Genomic DNA, 18936 nt, shown 5'->3' with positions numbered 1-18936 from the left:
TATATAGTTACGGGAACACACGGTACCCCTTCGCCCCCTGCCGCCCCCTCCCGTTACGTGCAACCGAGCGGCATAAATATGTATGGGACATGAATGCCTGAGCGTGTACAGGACGATCTAAACCACACCGAGTTAGCGCACGTACGTGCGAAGCTTGTGCGAATAAGGTATATGTATGTGTACACCGGATGTTGGTCCGCGAGATCAAGCATTTTACACTCTATGTGCTCTCGCGCTTCGCCTGGCGGTCGTAATTGTGTTAATCCTTTTTCAGCCAAGCTTTCTTCTCGAGTAATTCACACGGTAGTATGTGAAAAAAATGTAATACACTCTTTTTTTTCTCCTCCTTTCAAATAACGCTATCTTGTAATTGAAGATGCGCGAGAACAAATTACGTTTCGGATTCGTTCCTACCTATCTATCTTCATTCATTTATGCTACGTCTTGGATGTCTCGATTATATATCGTTCGCTTTAACTAACGCTGATGATTTCATCGACACGCGTTTATGCTCGTAAACTAATTTCAATACATTAAAATACCTATATATTAGAAAGCTGCACGCCTGATCTGATCGTCATCGCGCCTATAAATATTTTATATATACGTTATCGATAAAAAAAATTGATGGATCGGTGCGAGAACATAGAATTATATATCGGAAATTTGTTTCCCGAGAGAGACAATTTACTATAACAAAACAAAGAATTAACGACGCGTGATATACGCACATATACGGGTATCCGGGTACGTATATATAGCGTCGTCGACGTTCAAACAGAAGCTGATCTCGAGAAGATTTAGCACGCGCTACTTTAAATTAAAATAGCAAACGCGCGAGACATAACTCACCGGTATCTGTATTTCCAGGTAAGAGAATAGCGTCGTCACGAAACCAGGAGGTTACGGTGAGGTGTTCTTTAACGTCTTCCCGGGCTGTACAGGACAACACCGCGTTGCATCCTTCCATGACGGGTTGTCTATTTACCCTGACGTCATATCCGGGTACCGTCAATACTGTAAGTACATATGAAAAATTACAACGATTTAATTCTGTAGGTAGTTACTGCAAATTTGCACACACATTTATGCGACACGTTAAATCCCCAAGTTGAATTTTGAAGCTCTATTAATTTACGATGTGCAATTAATTAATTCACAATTCACAAGTTATCAAAACAAGAAAAAAATTCATCTCTATCAAATATTTTATACGTATGTTATACGGTTATCGAGAAATAAAGGAAATAAATCGTCATTAATGTATCCATGCATCCTTGCATCAATCGCGTTTTTTATCCTGCAGAGATTTTCTTTGATCAATTTTCTTTCTATCAAAATTCTCGAGGCACTGATCAGTTTTGTATTATAAACAATTGAAGATAAAGAATATTTTTTAAATTAAATTAAACTTTGGAGTTTCTAATGAATAACAAAGGTTCAAATAATTTTAAGTAGACTTTATCAAAATTTTAATGTCACATCAATTAACTGAGAAATATACATATTATAAAAAAATTGTAAAAAGTCGGTGAGAAAAAATGGATCATTAAAATTAATCAAAGAAGCTATGAGTCAAAGTAAGTATACATTTAATGCGAGACATCCTGCGTATAACGTAAGAGTTCTGTTATATTCATACATAAAAGAAAGTCGGAGAAAAAGGGAACGGGAAACTAAAGCGGGGCAAAGTGACGTAGCGTTGAAAGCGGAAGATGGATGATTATTAAGAAGTTACCACAGGCAGAAAGTGGAAAATAAGACATAGGAAAGTAGAGGTACATACATAATGGACGATCAAACTTATTTCAAGTCCATGAACAATGGCTGTGTTGTAATGCGATTCACCCCGCTGATTCCGTTATTACCGGTTAACTTTATTTATGACCATAAAATTTTAAACACGTGCGCGTTTTATATATGTATAAGTAATATCAGAAATTTTTATTGAATATTTATTAAATTAAATCCCCCGATGGGGAAATTCCGCGAAAAGAATATAGATCATGCAATTTTTTTATATTATTTTACAAGTATTTTAGATTACGTTTTAATATCGACACAATTATTTTACTTATTCAATAAGATGCGTCTTATTCGGTTGAGGTACCCGAGACACATTCGAGATACGAGAGACAAGACCTCTCCCTAAATCTAATCACTCTCAATCTAAGCACACACTCATACATCAATATGTAACAAGCGATGCTTGGGAACGACGCTTAGGTCGCATATCGCATTCTCCAGAGATACACTTGCTCTTGCACGTATACACGCTCCACTCACACATTCCGCTATAATGAATGTTGGCACAAAGTGTGCGATTAATTCGCCGCATTTGCATCTTCAATTATATTAACCATGTAATCGCTAAGCGAATATGATAACCCAAAATCTTATTACACCTATACCGCGTTCCATTGTTATCTTGAAACGTGTGTTATCTCATCAATGCGTTGATTTTAGATAGGATATGATCTAGGGGAGTATCGTCTTTTATGATTGAAACAATGTATTCTATGTATCACTTTTAATATACACGAGCACTAAGTATATTTTACGTTGCAACCGAGATTTAAGAAAAGAATACTTTTAATAATAATTAGATCTGTATCTGCTATTATTGTACGATTTTTTATGAAATACCTTTGGATTAAATCACGCATACTAGACCAATTCGAAGTGTACGTGCTGCGCTGAGAGAGATTACTGAAAAATTCACGTTTCTCAAATATCGGCGAGGAACCCCACGGATTCGTCCGTAAACATTCGTGCCGAAGTAACGCGCGCGATTTCCTCGACAGCTCGCAAGTACACAGGCAACAGAGGATAAGGGGAAAGGGGTAGAAGGGGTGAGGAGACCGGTTAAAAAGCTCGGCAAAGCTCGGAGCCGAGGAATGGGCATCGGGGGAGAAAACGTGAAACGAGGGAAGCGAGCCAGGGGAGGAGATCTTGGAGAAACTACCGGTTCGCGCGGTGACGAGACGTGGGTCGTGTTCGTTCCACCCTTTTCGTCGTCCGACGGGGCGTCGGAAATTGGGGGCTCCTCGGATGGCGTCCCGATGCCAAGCATTCTCCCCCCTTTTCAACCCCCTATCCCCCTGTTAGACGCCGGTTTGGGAATTGGGTGGTGAGGAGAGAGTCGAGTATAGGAGGACCAGGCAGGGTAGAAGGAAAGGTGGTACGTACGTGACGATAAAATTGAGATGCGCCGGTGAGAGGGTGCGAGAAGAAAGAGCGAGAGGGTGAAACGAAATGTGCAAATAAAGCCAATATGCGCGCGGATCTCCAACCAGGCGGGCAACGATATTTCCACGAATTTCTAGAAATCGTTGGAATTAACTTTTCTCCTCTCTTCTCAGGCGGAGAATCTCCTCTCTCTTTTTCTACCCTCGTACTCTACCCTCGATCGCTCACGGCTCACGGCTATCTCTGATACCGTCACCCATTACTCGCTGATGCAGCGTGAAAATGCACGTGCATTTCGTGGCATATCGGGTGCATCGCCGCCACGGGCGTGTTTTACCAAAAACTCGTGCAGGATCTTGCGGAGAGAGAGAGAAATGGTAGATTTTTAAAATCGAATCTTCCGGAAATGGATCTTTCTGCCCTGGGAACCGAGTTGGGAATATATTGCCACTTATATCGCGACTAGCCAAAGGGACCCGTCGAAAACGAGGCGAATATATATATCTATAGAAATAAGATAAGAATAGCGAAAAAATTTTATACTACTTACATTTACTACATTATTTTATGTCACTATTTTGCATTTAACTTTCTAATTTATTATGTCAAAATTAATTAATATTGCTTATTATTTATTATTATATGTATTGATTGATAGTATTTTTATTAATTTATATCACTTTCAATGATCTACATTACTTTCATTGACCTATACTACTTACATTTACTACATTATTTTATGTCACCATTTTGCATTTAACTTTTTAATTCATAATGTCCAAATTAATTAATATTGCTTATTATTTATTATTATATTTATTGATTCATAGTATTTTTATTGACTTAAATTACTTTCATCGATCTACACTACTTTCACTGACCTATACTACTTACATTTACTACATTACTTTATATCACCATTTTGCATTTAACTTTTTAATTTATGATGTCCAAATTAATTAATATTGCTTATTATTTATTATTATATGTATTGATTGATAGTATTTTTATTAATTTATATCACTTTCATTGATCTACATTACTTTCATTGACCTATACTACTTACATTTACTACATTATTTTATGTCACCATTTTGCATTTATCTTTTTAATTCATGATGTCGAAATTAATTAATATTGCTTATTATTTATTATTATATGTATTGATTGATAGTATTTTTATTAATTTATATCACTTTCATTCACTAGCGGATCCTGACGTCGATAATGGGGGAAGGGGGGGGGGGTTGCAAAATTATTTAATTTAATATTTTTGGTTTCATGTTTAGCTTTTATTCAAGGATCAACGACGTCGATAGCTCTTTAATGTTTGTTTTTCTTTATTTATATTTTTTAAACAAATTCAGCAAAACTGTTTCTTTTAATTTGCAAGGGGAGGGTTTACCCCCCCCCCCCCCAGGATCTGCCAGTGTATATATATATATATATATATATATATTATATAGATATAAAGAATTTCTCGCCTAATTATTTTCATGCAACGAAATTATCTCATCATTTCGTCCTATGTCTGACTTAATCTATACTTAACTCCTTAGGTATAATTTACAGTATATCTTATACTTTTATATATATATATATATATATATATATTTTATATATATATTTTATATATATATTATAATATATATATAAGTATGAGATACACTGTAAATTATACTCATTATGCATTCAAGGAATTAAGTATAGATTAAGTCAGACATAGGACGAAATGATGAGATAATTTTGTTGTACGAAAATAATTAGGCGAAATTCTTTGTATCTATATAATATATATTATATAGATATAAAGAATTTCGCCTAGTTATTTTCGTACAACGAAATTATCTCATCATTTCGTCCTATGTCTGACTTAATCTATACTTAACTCCTTGAATGCGTGATGAGTATAATTTCCAGTGTATCTTATACATACATATTGTATATATTATATAGATATAAAGAATTTCGCCTAATTATTTTCGTGCAACGAAATTATCTCATCATTTCGTCGTATGTCTGACTTAATCTAAACTTAACTCCTTAAATGCGTAATGAGTATAATTTCCAGTGTATCTTATACTTATATATATATTATAATATATATATAAAATATATATATATATAAAAGTATAAGATATACTGTAAATTATACTCATTACGCATTCAAGGAGTTAAGTATAGATTAAGCCAGACATAGGATGAAATAATGAGATAATTTCATGCACGAAAATAATTAGGCGAAATTCTTTATATATATATATATATATATATATATATATATATATATATATATATAATATATACAATATGTATGTATAAGATACACTGTAAATTTATATTCATCACGCATTCAAGGAGTTAAGTTTAGATTAAGTCAGACATACGACGAAATGATGAGATAATTTCGTTGCACGAAAATAATTAGGCGAAATTCTTTATATCTATATAATATATACAATATGTATATATAAGATACACTGTAAATTATACTCATTATGCATTCAAGGAATTAAGTATAGATTAAGTCAGACATAGGACGAAATGATGAGATAATTTTGTTGTACGAAAATAATTAGGCGAAATTCTTTGTATCTATATAATATATATTATATAGATATAAAGAATTTCGCCTAATTATTTTCGTGCAATGAAATTATCTCATCATTTCGTCCTATGTCTGACTTAATCTATTACATATTGCTTATTATTTATTATTATATATATTGATTTATAGTATTTTTATTGATATATAGTATTATACTTATATTACTTTCATTGATCTACACTACTTTCATTGACCTATACCACTTATATTTACTACACCATTATTTTATATCACTGTTTTGCATTTAATCCTTTAATCATGATGTTCAAATTAATTAATATTGCTTATTATTTATTATTGTAAAATTAACTTGTATATTCAAAAGTCAGATGTAATTCCTTAATTACGCATTCCAATGTTTTGCTACATGTTCCGTATCTTATTATCGTATACTTCCGCGAGACATTTTCTCTCTCGGGTGAATGCGTTTTTCTTAAAAACAAAAACGTGCCTCGCGCGTGATTAAAACTGTCGACCGTTTTCTGCGGAATTACACATACACAAGCATTTATCGTCCGAGAGGTTCGCGGACCTTTTTCCGTCCAAGACCATTTCTCGGGAACTAGTGGCTGGTTGCTAATGTGGTTACGTTCTAGAGCGCACCTTCCTCACCCCTTTTCCTCCCCCTCCCCTCTCACCTTCTCTTCCGTTGATAAAATGGAGAAAATAAAGAAGAATAAGAGTGCTACGTTGGGGAGAATCGTCCGTCTGCGCGCGAAAACGGGTGATCTCTCACCGTGCGGTGGGCAATAATTCTTTTCTATAGCATCCCCCATAATGCCGGCACGTGTATAGAGAAATACTGTTTCGTCGCAAACTCTACGGCCGAAATAAATATACAATATACCGGCAAGTTTTTAGGGATCAGAATGTAAACTGCAGAATATACGCGAATGTTGAATCTCTAAGAAATGCAAGTGTTCTATACAACATTCGCATTAAATTTCTCCTAGATGTGCATACACTTATTTATAATCTTAAATAAAAACCTCTTTCGCATCCAATCTAACATAAGTTTTTACTTCTCGAGTTTTAAGTCTCAATTTACATTTGTTGTACATAGAAAATGAGGTAATTATATATTCGTATTTATTCGAGATTAAATTCATAGCGCGGCGAGAGAGATACTTTATATCTCTCTCGACGTTAAATACTCTCGGGTGATATTTTTTTGTTGGCACCTGGAGAATTGCAAAGTACATGCATGATATATAAGACTTCAACGGTCTCTTGTCATATACATTTCTCGCGGTATATCCTCCGTAATGAAATCATTTGAAATGAAATTAAGATTAAGCGAGAGAGAGAGAGAGAGCGTCATCCGAGAGCGATGATTATTCTTCCCGTTAAAGCCCGCGTGATACGTAACCTTTGAAATTTTTAAGACGCGACACTTCTTCAGACATTATTCTCCGGTCCCGACGAGAACGATATAACGGTAGGATAATGAATATTCCCTTCGTCGCTGGCTCCCACTCCCGAGAGTGTTTCTTCTCGCGAAGAAGAGCACTGGACACCTTTGGTACCGAATTCCCGGCCTCGTCGAAAAACGCGGTTCTCACACAAAGGGGGATTTCGACAATGACTCTCTCTCTCTCTCGCTCTCTTCTTTGGAGCATAAGTCCTTTGGCGAACACGTGGGGACGGCCGATGTCATTTTAGATAAGTGAACCGTTCCTTTTCGGCTCGCTCGTTGCAGAGGGAGTACCGCTAGAAGATTCTCCTTGGCCGATGTTCCCGTGTATAGAAGAAAATAAAGTGAGATGGGAGGGATGGGGTTCTTAGATAATCTTCAACTTGCATTAATGAACTCGTGTTGCGCGATTGTACGCGAATAGTAATTAACTCTTAACTATTATTGTACAGTATATAATTATCATCTTTTAAGACTCCTTTTTTAAAATAAAAAGTACGCATATATCGGTTAAATTACGTACGCGCTAATAATATTACATATTTGCAGTTAAAATTTAATTCGATTTGATTTCTTCATTTATCGGAAATTACACGCTATTCATTAGCATTAACGAGTTTTTTTTCTCCTCCACATTCTGACGGAATTCTGATGGAAATGACAAAAAAAAACTCCAAACAAAAAATGTAACAAAATGCATCAATGTTAAAAGTGCGATGTCACTTCCGAATTCATCAAATCGTGTTATTCCCGAGATTCGGCGGAAAAACAATCGCGATTTATGTTGGCGCCATCGTCATACATCATTTTGGAACTATATTAAACTTGTTTTCCCGGGGAAAGAGCGCGAGCGCAGAATGGCTTGATTATTTATGCCTATACTTCGGAGCGGACTGCGAACTTTTAACGAAAGCACCGAGGAGAGGAGATAGAGAAGAAGTTCTACATCGGCAGACAGAGGGTTCCATGCGGGGCAAGGACGAGGTGCGGCAAACAGATATTGATTGGACGTTCTTTCATCGTCCAGTGACTTTGCGAAGAAGGGTAGGCGGGGGAGGGAAGGAAAGGGAAGTTTCGAAAACCACTAGCGGCGGAGCGAATTTTTCTTCCCGTTTTAGTCGAATCATCCTGAAAAAAAAAACTTTCAACCCAAAGTTTTCCGACGGGGAGGGCTGGGTGAAACGTATTCCGTCGCGCTTCACGCGAAGCGGTTTTGAAAAGGGAGACAGCCGCCTTTCCGGACCGGCGTCAAAGAGTATTTGGATCTCTCGCAGTTTCTTCGAATTTGTATATACGTGCCGCATTGAAATGCGCCATGTGTTTTGTCACGGAACGGAGCACAAAGAGAGTATTGAGGATACTCGTGTAAAGATACAATTGTTTGTCACGCGGCATCCTCGAAATTTTAAGACTGTCAGTATTTCGCGCGAAAATGTCGCAAAACGATCTTGTCGTCGACAAGACTGCTTTGAGCGTAGCAGACTCTGTTCTCGAGCAAAAGAGCGTATGTGAACACGTGTCGTTTCGTGGCTGTTTTTAAAATAGTAACTTCCGCCTGAATTTTTGACATCAAACTTCTTGCGGCTTGTGTAACGATAGCCAGTCTTGTAAAATCGACGACGCCTCTCGCCTTTCCTCGCAAGGTTAAAAACCCGTCATGAAAATGCCGTTGAGAAAGCAAGCAACCTAAGTGCAAGGTAAGCTTGGAGCTTCGTGAAAGCGATCGATGTTTACCCATTTAAAAGGTTACATATACCGGCTAAAAAGCGAACAAGCATGTCGCTTCCTTTGCTGTCAATAGAATCTGCTATACATTTATCATTTCGCGATTTGATTCACTCGCGATCTATCGTTCGCTTTTATCGTCACAATGGGGTTCAAGCAACTTTGCTGCGAAACGCACGAATGTCATTAAATAACATTGATAAGATATGTAACTCGCGACTCAATTTTTAAAATTTATTTTAATTCTTTTTTCCTGAAAGATTCCTTCTTTTAGCTCCCGAAACATATTTAAAGGAACAAGTTTTTCTTTCGCTTTCATCTTAAGAAACGTTTGAAGAGAAATGTATTTAATGTTATTACATCAAAATCTTCCTGTATCACCAGTATCATTCGATCCGTTATTTGGATCAAGAGTAAATGAAAGCGCGAAAGAAAGATCCTTTTTCCGATTGGAATCGTACAGTATGTAGTCGACGTCGGCGAATTCAGCCGCCAGTAGTAATGATCGGCTTAAAATCAGCCATTTAAATGATGGCTCACGTAGCTTCGACCGGACAAAGTTTTGACCCTCCTTGGGTCTTTCAGAAGCGGCGGAGACCCGCCCACGTATTCGGAGATCGAACTTCCTCCGATACAATTTAACGGCTTTCAACCGTTTCCCCTTCGGTATTTACTCGGATAGCGTGAAGCCTTTCGGTTGAAAATGCGAGGTGTTGGCTCCGCGCGCTCGCCGTAATACCCCGACATAATGGGATAGGGATTCGTTATCTCCGAGTTCGATATTGCAACGAATCTCGAACGAAGAATGATAGTTTCTTCGATAAATGATGAGATAATCCGTAAATGTATTTACGTAGCGGCATCAATCGACTGTCGAGTAGCCTGGATCTAATTCTCGCGACTACTTTTCCACTCGAAATAGAAAGCTACTTCCGCGATAAATGATAAAACATTTCTCTAGACCGGATATATATATATATATAAAATAGAGAGTTTCTACGAGCGAGTCTACAAGACTATGCTTTCGCTTCTTCAGAGGGATAAGACGTGGATAAGATAACTTACCAGCCCGAAGAGTGACCTCGCGAGAAAGTACGGTTCCGACGGAGCTGGTCGCGCGGCATCTATAACGGGCATTGTGGACCTCGGCTCTAAAATCCTGAGCCAGAAATGGCGGAAAGTACAGCGTTCCGTTGCCCAGAAGTTGTCTGAAAGAAAATGAGTATCGCGTCGAGCGTGCGGCAAAGGCAAAAATAGGGGGGAAAAAAATTTTAGAGCAATCTCATAGCGCATTTTTCAAAATTAATTCTAAGTCTAAAAATTCTTTGACATATAGGCGTTTAAAGAATGCTCTCTGGCATCGTTGAAAGAAAAATAAGGCCTGGAAAAAATTTCCGGAAAAGATCATCGAATTCGAAAACGAGATCGCAAGGCGAGCGAGAGCTAAACAAGAACGTGAGGCGTGATTTACCTGAGTCCCGGAACTGCCGTAACCGATCTCTGATCCGGGCTGGTAATCCACGTGACGTGCGGCGTCGGGCTGCCGTGTGCGGAACAGCCTAATTGGGAGCCGGTGGTATTTGAAAAGACCAGGGTGCTCGGCGGTTCCAGGATGAAGACCGGACCTTGCTGACCGAGCGCAAATTTCTCGCTGCACCCTGAAACGGAAAGCATATCAGCTCGTTAATGTTGTAATATGCCGCATCCAGGCGAATAACGTAGAGAGAGAGAGACTGCGCGCGGTCAATGAGAAGCGGTCAAGCGCGATTAATTTAAATTGACTAACTTATATTGTCTTTCATTCGCTTAATTTTTAACAAGCCCGCTGATGAGAAATTACGCGAGTTTACTTTACACAGCGGCGGTTAAAATTTCACGTTTCAACAGTCCCGATTTGATAAACAACTGGGATAAAAAACTAAGGATCGACTTGCGATCTCGAGATATAAAGGTATTTCAGAGAATGTTATCGCTGTTTTCAGATATATAGGTATACTTTGTTGACAAATACGCTAAAACTTTTCCTAATATAATTTAATCGTACGTTATAATTATCTAACTAATCGATTTCTCTCGCTCTTTCTTTCTTCTCTCTTGTTCTTTGCATAGAACGGAGGCATTTCAGATCAAGCAAGATATAGCTCTCTTCTTGATTTGCCCGCGGATTAAACTCGATGTTGAAACGATTATTCGATTTGTTGGTTGGTAAGCGCCGCGGATAGAATTTTATCTTTTGTCTCGTCGAAGCGGGCGGAACGACCTGATTCGCGGAGCCGGTCTAAACCCCACGACGTATACATTGTTCGCATCCGAGAAACCGGAGAAATCAATTCCGCTAAGCCGAATTCGACCTAGATTTCGAATCGATTCGAGACCATGCTCGTTCCGGGATTAAATGCACGCCGGAGCGAATGGTCGCGTCACTGCCCGATAGCATCTACCAAATATTTCATTCGAAATCCCTGGATTAAGAAGCAACGTGCGCGCGAGTTTCTATAATCCGTTCCCGAAAACGCTGAAAGCTACATTTACATATAATGCAGGTTTTTGCCCGATATATATCCAAGTAAAAGTTAAACGCCCGCCGGCGCGGCTCGTTGCTTATTCAGGAAACAAAATATTTCAACCGCCGGGGGTATATGATGTCCGCACACAGTCAACACTAGAAGAGGAGCGACGGTGCAGTCGTTCAAAGTGACGAGATATCTATATTTTCGCGCATATATATATATTTATATTCGAATCTACGGAAGAGGATGATGCGCAGGAAGAGAAGCGCGGTGCAATGGTTGGACAGCTGAAATATGCAACGTGCACGATTAAGGGATGATCGAACTCCTTCGATGTAACGCGGGGACAAAGTGCCGCGAGACGGCGAGAGAAGGGCGCGGCGATCAAGCAGATCGATTCTCTCGTTGCGAGTCGGGAATAGGAACGGAAATAATTCATGGGATGAATTATTTAGAGACCGGCGCGACCTAGCGAGCAACGCGGTTTAAAATACGATTTTACGTGGTTTAGATATCAATGTATCTATACAACGAGAATAAAGAGGAAAGTTAATTTCCTCCTTCCAAAACGAGATAAAACTCGAAGCGATCAAACCTATCCGCACTAACGGGATACATTAGAACGTATGTAACGATCCGTAAAACCGCAAACTGAAACTTAAATTTTATATAACGTTTCTATTATCCAACATCTAAGAATAAGAAAAATCTTTTTTCTCATTATATCACTGTGACAGATAAGAACTTGTCAAATTTTATGAAATATTTATTTAACTTATTTGCGCGTAACTCGATCAAACGGATCTCAACCTCGCATTTAAGAACTTCAACCAGTATATATTAATATATATATATATATATATATATATATATATAATATTATAAATTAATATTCTTTATAATAGTTTTTAAATGCGAGATTGAGGTCCGTTTGTGATCGAGTTACTTTCGATTTACTTCGGCGAGAGAGTCTTTCGTCGAATTATTCACGCGCAACAGATATAACCATCGAAAATTTTCCTCTCGCGTATGTTCGTCCTCTTTATACTGGACCATGTATGTGCGTCGACACATGAACTTCGATGCATAAATTCTCGCACGTTGTCAAGAAGAATGTGGACACGTAACCATCTGTGTGTTTGCTCGCTTGCCAAAGAGTAAAAACCGAACGACCGCTCTAGATCGTCATTTCCATTTGCGGGTCTATATATAAAAGCGCGCACTTTTATTTACGCTTTCATTCTTGACGAATAATGCACGAATTCACGCGCGTACGCGATTTAATGCCTATTCTCACCCTCGGCGCGAAATCATTGACGTCGAGTCATCGCGTTTTTTTTGTGACACGGAAAATTTGTTGACGATTGATGGTAATTTTTTTTTGGCAATATAATTGATATCTTTATCGTTTCTGCAGCTTTTTGACAGATCTTTTTTCATGCTGCACATATTGCGTTCTTAAAAGAAAAAAACACGTTTCTTGGATGGAGAGATATTAAATACGTATGCAAACATTCGACGCCTATGAATGACTATGATGCTCTCTCATCTTTCGTACCTGTATCATCGTGAATGAGCGATGTGCGAAAGTAAAGGAGGGAGTCGGCTGACACAAAGCTTTTGAATAGCCCCGTCGCATTGTTTTTACATCGCATCGTCACTGTGTCTCAAAGTATGTCAAAGGAGCGTAAGTATATAGCGTAGAGAATCCCCCATATACACAACACCCTCTCTCTCCTCTAAAGCTTTTTTTCCCATCCTTCGAATTCCGATATTTCTTGCGCGTCGTTGATACGGACGCGTCTGCGCGTTTGCATGGAGAACGTTTTCTGCTCATTGGTCGTTGAAACGTGAACCCAATTTGCGATTCGACCGGGATTTTTCCGCTACGGCTCGAAAGGTCAGAGTACGTATAAAGATTGCGCGAATGAAAAGTGCATGTATTCGGACGAAGCAGGATTTATTCGGGGAAACAAGTTACGTTAACTATCCATGCACTCGTTCGCTCAGGCTCTTCGCGTATACATTTTTAAATTATCTAATATATAATTTTTAGCATACGACACGAAAATTGAATATTTAATGCATTGGAGGATACGCAGTTTCGTGTTTACCGCGATATACCAATTGATTTGACAGCGATGCATAATCCATATTGCAACCAGAATATGGCGCGGTTCGCATGAATCATAAATTCAATGTACACCAATTATGTCAGTGCGGAAACGATAAATGTCATATTCTGATTTAGAGGGCAGATTGCCCAAGATAAATGTTGAAAAGGTCACGTTTCTTCTGTTCTATTTGCAATTTCCGGAACGACCACCGACTCTCTCTCGTATATGTCGATGTATTTCCCACTAAATGGATACCAAGGTTTCAACAGCCTCGCATTATCGGCTCCCGTGATAGATTTACTAGAGAAAATCTTGAGATATATATACTGCATTACGATGCGAGACGAGGGCGGCTGCTGATGCGGTCGAACGTGCGCGACGAAGACGGAGCGAGGTCTTACCAAAGTCGCGACGAGAGAGCGGGTAGCCACGTCAACGTGAAAGATCGTAATTGCGAATTCGTTGACCCGCGACTCGAGTGAGCTTTTCCACGGGAGAGTCGCGACGAGGTGGCTGGGAATCGAGAATGAGAAGGAGAAAGAAAGAGGATATAGACAGACGCGAGAGAATAGACACGATGGTGATGTGTATGTGTGTGTGTGTGTGTGTGTGTAAGTGTATCTATGTGAGGGAGCATGCACGGGAGAAGTAGATAAAAGAGAGAGGAGATAAAAGGAGACGAGGACGACACCCGAATGGGGGATGTAACTGGGAGATGCAGAGGGGTAGGTTGGGAGGTAAAGCCTGAAGACAGGGTACGAAAAGTATACCGCCTCGCTGGTGGAGAAAGACGTGGGTAAACAGACTTTACGATCGTTTATTTTTCTGGCAATTATATCTTTCCGTGAAAGGAATCCGAGCTCTTTTCACTCCGTATTTATTTCTGTCGTGAATGCGTCGCGTGTCGTCGAGCCTATACACTGACGGTTCTCAAATAGTGGATGCCCCACCGACGAGGGAGGAAAGCTAAAGGCTTTCGCGGTATTACGAGGATCTCGATTTAGCGAAACTTATTCTCCATCGTCGTATTTAACGTCTTAATGCAATTTAATCGAAACAATTTAATGACAATTTCTTTGTATCATCAGAAAGATTCTTCTCTCTTAGGAAAATCTTAATCTTTCTTGTCTGCTAATAACAAGATGTATAATAATAAGCTTAAAAATGTTGGAAAGATTATGAAAATGTCGCTTGTAACATAAGAAATGTTTATGTATCTTTAATACAAATACTTTTCTATTCGTGAAAAAGATACTTGTCTGAAAATTACAACTCAGGATATTTCGCGCCGTTTCATTAACAGCGATAGAGTGTCGTGCGAAAGACAACTCGCCGACGCGATCGATACAACGAAGATTAATGATTGTCTGGCCAAGTAATTACCGCGTTTTATTACCTCCGATGTGTAACTTCGCGAAGACGGCGTTTCGTATCGTATCGGCAAGATCGCGATCGGATTCGTATATATATGCCCGAGGATCGAGTATTATTCAACAGCATTAGTACGCAATCTAAGACAATCCCGAGCGTCCGCAACGCGATCCGTATAACTCTCCGAGGATATAGCACAGGCGACTAATTCTCGTTTAATACGCCCATATGCATAATTGCCACTCTCTACAGGGATACCTCAAATTTCCAAGCAGTATATATAAACGCGGTTGAACACAATTTATTTAATATGCTAACTGAATCGAACAAGACTTGCATTTCATTGTATCTTATTTAACCGATTCTGTAATCTGTAATGAATACAGGTATATATATAAACAATCAAAGTATTAATTACATTTAATTAAATGATTGAGATTATCTGTTCACACAATAATCTTTCGGATAATAATAATAGTAATATATATTTGAAATAATAATATATTATATATTTTAACAATATATATTTATGTAATTATATTTTTCTTTATATCTCGATTAATTACGAAATTGGATAGTATTATAAAATTTGATTTCAAGAATCGTGTTGTTATAATTATTAGATATGAGAATCAGAGGGAGACGATCGATTCGTTGAGCTAATTTACTCGAGTCACATGGCGTCGCGTCGCTACCTCGTCGCTTTTGAATAAGACTCGTGCGTACGTGCGTAGATAGAAATCTCCCAGATGCGAACCCCGTAGATTGGAGATCCCCGCGAGCGTGCCCCGCGTGCGTATTACGTGGGGGGTGCGTCGCGGGGATTCGTCCGATAGAGAGACATCGATGACACTATACATATTGACAAGACACTCGAGACCGCCCGGGTCGCTGGAGTTACGCCGCTCTTGTCGTTCGCCCTCACTCGCTCGGTTGATACCCTCGGCGAACCCTTCCGTCGTTGGCGATATATCGGTATTATGCTCAACGAGAATGCAGATAGAGAGACATAGAAGTAGAGAGAGAGAGATACACAAAGAACTTTCTGTATCACTACACCGACGGGAAGTTTCATCGTACTCGAAGCAGCCGACTCGGTCAAGTAGCACTTCATGAGAAAACGAGAGTTTGCACAATAATAGAAAGCACCATCGGACGATCGGGCATTACCGGTTTTTTTAGCCTCGCAAAATATCGCGCGTCGAAGGTAAAAGAGGTTTTAATCGGCCAGCTAACGACGAAAAGATTGTGAAAATGCAGGAATTGAAAGATAAAGAGTCTTTCAGAATCTATAATAACTGTTTCGCGAATTTTTAAGATTGACCTTTTCTCTTTTATTCTAAAATATATTCAAAATATATAGTATATCAGATATATGTATATTAATAAAAAAAATCATAAAAAGATGACATTCGATCAGAATTTTTTGAGCAAAAACGGTGAAACATATATTTATATTTATGTGTGCGAGACCTCGCAAATGTATCCGCAAGAAGGAATCAAAGGGAACGAACTAACGAGCCTCGACCTCTCTGGCTATAGGAACCCGATAAACGACGAGGAACAATGTCCTGCGTTTATTCGACAATACCGCTCGAAACAATGAGCGCTTCGATAGGAAATACCGTGAAACAATACGTCGCGCGACAATAGCGATATCTTTCTGCCGATGCGGATCCAAAGTCATTGATGAAATAACGTTCGTTCGTTCGGAGGGTACAAGGGCGACGTACGAGGGACGAAATGGGATCGTAAAACGATAGGGCGCCGAAAAAGAAGAGGAAATACACGAGACGCACTATACGGTAGACGAACGACGTTTCCTATTGCCTCGTATACACGCCCCCCAAATATAAGCGCGACATGTAAATTACCAAGTTCGAAATTGCTTAGTTTGCGATTCTATTATCTGACGTACTTATCGCGGCGGTGACTTGGACGGGGAAGTTGCTTTTCGCATGATTTACGTCGCAAGTTTGCATTTACGGGATTATTTTTTTGTATCCCCCCAAATTATATTTTATCGCTTTTCTTTTTTACTTTTTTTTAACAGACGTGCGTAAACGTTCGCAAATCTCTATCTTACTACGGCTCAAAATAATTGTTCTTACTTTTCCTTTTTCTTGCGCGCGCGCGCTGGCTATTATAAAATTATCAAATAAGTAAATGTTCAATGACACAAGCGTAATTATTTTTATTGATCTTTCGGGAACCGTATATATATTTGTTTGTTTTTTTTGCGCTCGAGTTTTTGCAAGTATATATAATAATTGCCTTTGTGTATTATCTCTCGCAATTGACATTACTCAGGATAAACGCGGAAATAAGATAATAACTGCGCCTTTTCACGAGGCGCCTTTAATACGAGCTCATGAAGAAGCAGCGGAGTGAGATAGACTCTTAGAGAATAAAAAAAAAAAGAAAGAAATGTGCTTCTCAAGAGAAGAGGGTAGTCGAGGGTGGGTTATAGCTTCGCCGTAATGGTTTGGTGGCGCGCGGTTGGCGGTTTAAAGACCGGTCAAATATTTACCGGGACTTTGCCTCGGCCCAGACCTCCTTAATAAGTTTTTTATTGCAGTTCGCTCTTTGTTTCCAGGCCACGCTCTTTCGCGTATTTGCGCGCATTCGATCGCGCTTAACGCGACTGAGAATCCTTTTCCGCCCTTTTTCTACGGCTTCCTCCGTATTTCTCTCAACATCGACTCGTTCGCTCTATCGGATAAGCTTCGTCAGAAGGGGGCGGACAGATAAAGTAGCGAGAATACGATTTTGTTCAGTCTCACGGATTATATGATTCCACAGTTCTCATGCGCTCATTACATGGCGAGCAATTATTTGTATGAATTTTATCTATGAAATCTGTAAAAATATTTTAAAACTCTGTATTCGTGTAAGCCATTTTTACGTAATTTTCTACAAAATTCCAAACTTGTGTGGATAATGAAAATGTCTCATTTTTGCGTACGCGTTTAAAGATTTTTTACAAAAAAATTTACAAATTTTTTATGTTACCGCGACGTATTCAATTATATTGCTAATAAATTACGTACGGATTTAATATTGTAGCTCGAAACTCTTCGAAAGACGTGGCTGGTATTAAGACGTACGCAACGTCGGTTGCTAGACGGTCCGAGTTCGCCTTTAATCTTACAAGTCGAAGCACAATCCGACATCGGCAGTGAGACAAGGGTTAAAAGAAAACGAAAAAGGGGCATCTCGCGCGAACAGAAGTTGACAATGAGGCTTTGAATCGCCTCGCCAAGTCGCTCGAGAAAATAGACATTCTTTGTAGTCTCCGTACATTTTTGTTAATTAAATCAGGAGAGGCTGTCTCGCTTGTTCTCCTTCCTTTTCCCTTTTTAAGTCGATGAATATATCCGACTTTTCTTTTGCCTTTTCAGTAGCCCGGTTATTCTTGCACGCGTTAATACGCAGTTGTAAGTCAAAGCGAATGTTTCTGACATCGTCAGAGCAACGAGAGAGATTGCGACGTAACTGGGTGCATAAGAAAAAACTATTATCCATAAAAAGCTCGAACCTATTTTAAAATGTGCTTTTGAAGCTCGTTGATTGCAAGGAAAATTCTATTCTTTTACTTATCTCAGCCAAATTTGGACAAATATTTAAATAAAACAAACTTTTCTTTCTTGAAATATATTAACGTTTCTCAAATTATATCCTTAAATTGTTCCTTTAAAGCTGATTGAAGAATTTTAATAAAATGTCTCCTTCTTCTGTTAAAAGAAAAAAAAAAGATATGCAAATTGTGTGTCAGCGGTGATATATACCTATCTAGCATATCGTCATGATATGTTTCTTTCATGAAATTGTTTAGCCTCGGAATGTGACATGATGAAACAGGACGTCTGTTGCATCTGTGATTTGCTCTCAGCATAAAATTTGCTTTGACTGATAGCGTTGAATCGGAAACGTAGGGGGAAGTTTCCTTCTCCTTTCCGCGAAGAATACAGAGAATATATACGGTTTAAAGAGACGAGCTGA

General features: G+C 38.8%; 1 protein-coding gene across 5 annotated transcripts in view; it reads right to left on the bottom strand.

The window, feature by feature from the left end:
• Nucleotides 1-18936, bottom strand: part of Dscam3 (Down syndrome cell adhesion molecule 3) — a 97110-nt gene that overhangs the window by 17235 nt on the left and 60939 nt on the right. For all 5 annotated transcript variants that reach the window (XM_083037866.1, XM_083037863.1, XM_083037864.1 and 2 more), the window contains exons 4-6: nt 10408-10594; nt 10002-10144; nt 853-1017 (exon numbers count right to left, since the gene is read on the bottom strand). In XM_083037866.1, coding sequence (XP_082893992.1) covers nt 853-1017; nt 10002-10144; nt 10408-10594 — 495 coding nt within the window. The remainder of the gene's footprint in view (nt 1-852; nt 1018-10001; nt 10145-10407; nt 10595-18936) is intronic.

Source organism: Prenolepis imparis, unplaced genomic scaffold, assembly GCF_030444845.1.
Source record: "Prenolepis imparis isolate NDT839.2.m4 unplaced genomic scaffold, iyPreImpa1.0 SCAF_5, whole genome shotgun sequence".
Taxonomy (NCBI): Eukaryota; Metazoa; Arthropoda; class Insecta; order Hymenoptera; family Formicidae; genus Prenolepis; species Prenolepis imparis.
Note: the sequence above shows the minus strand (reverse complement) of the source record. Positions and strands in the feature narration are given on the sequence as shown.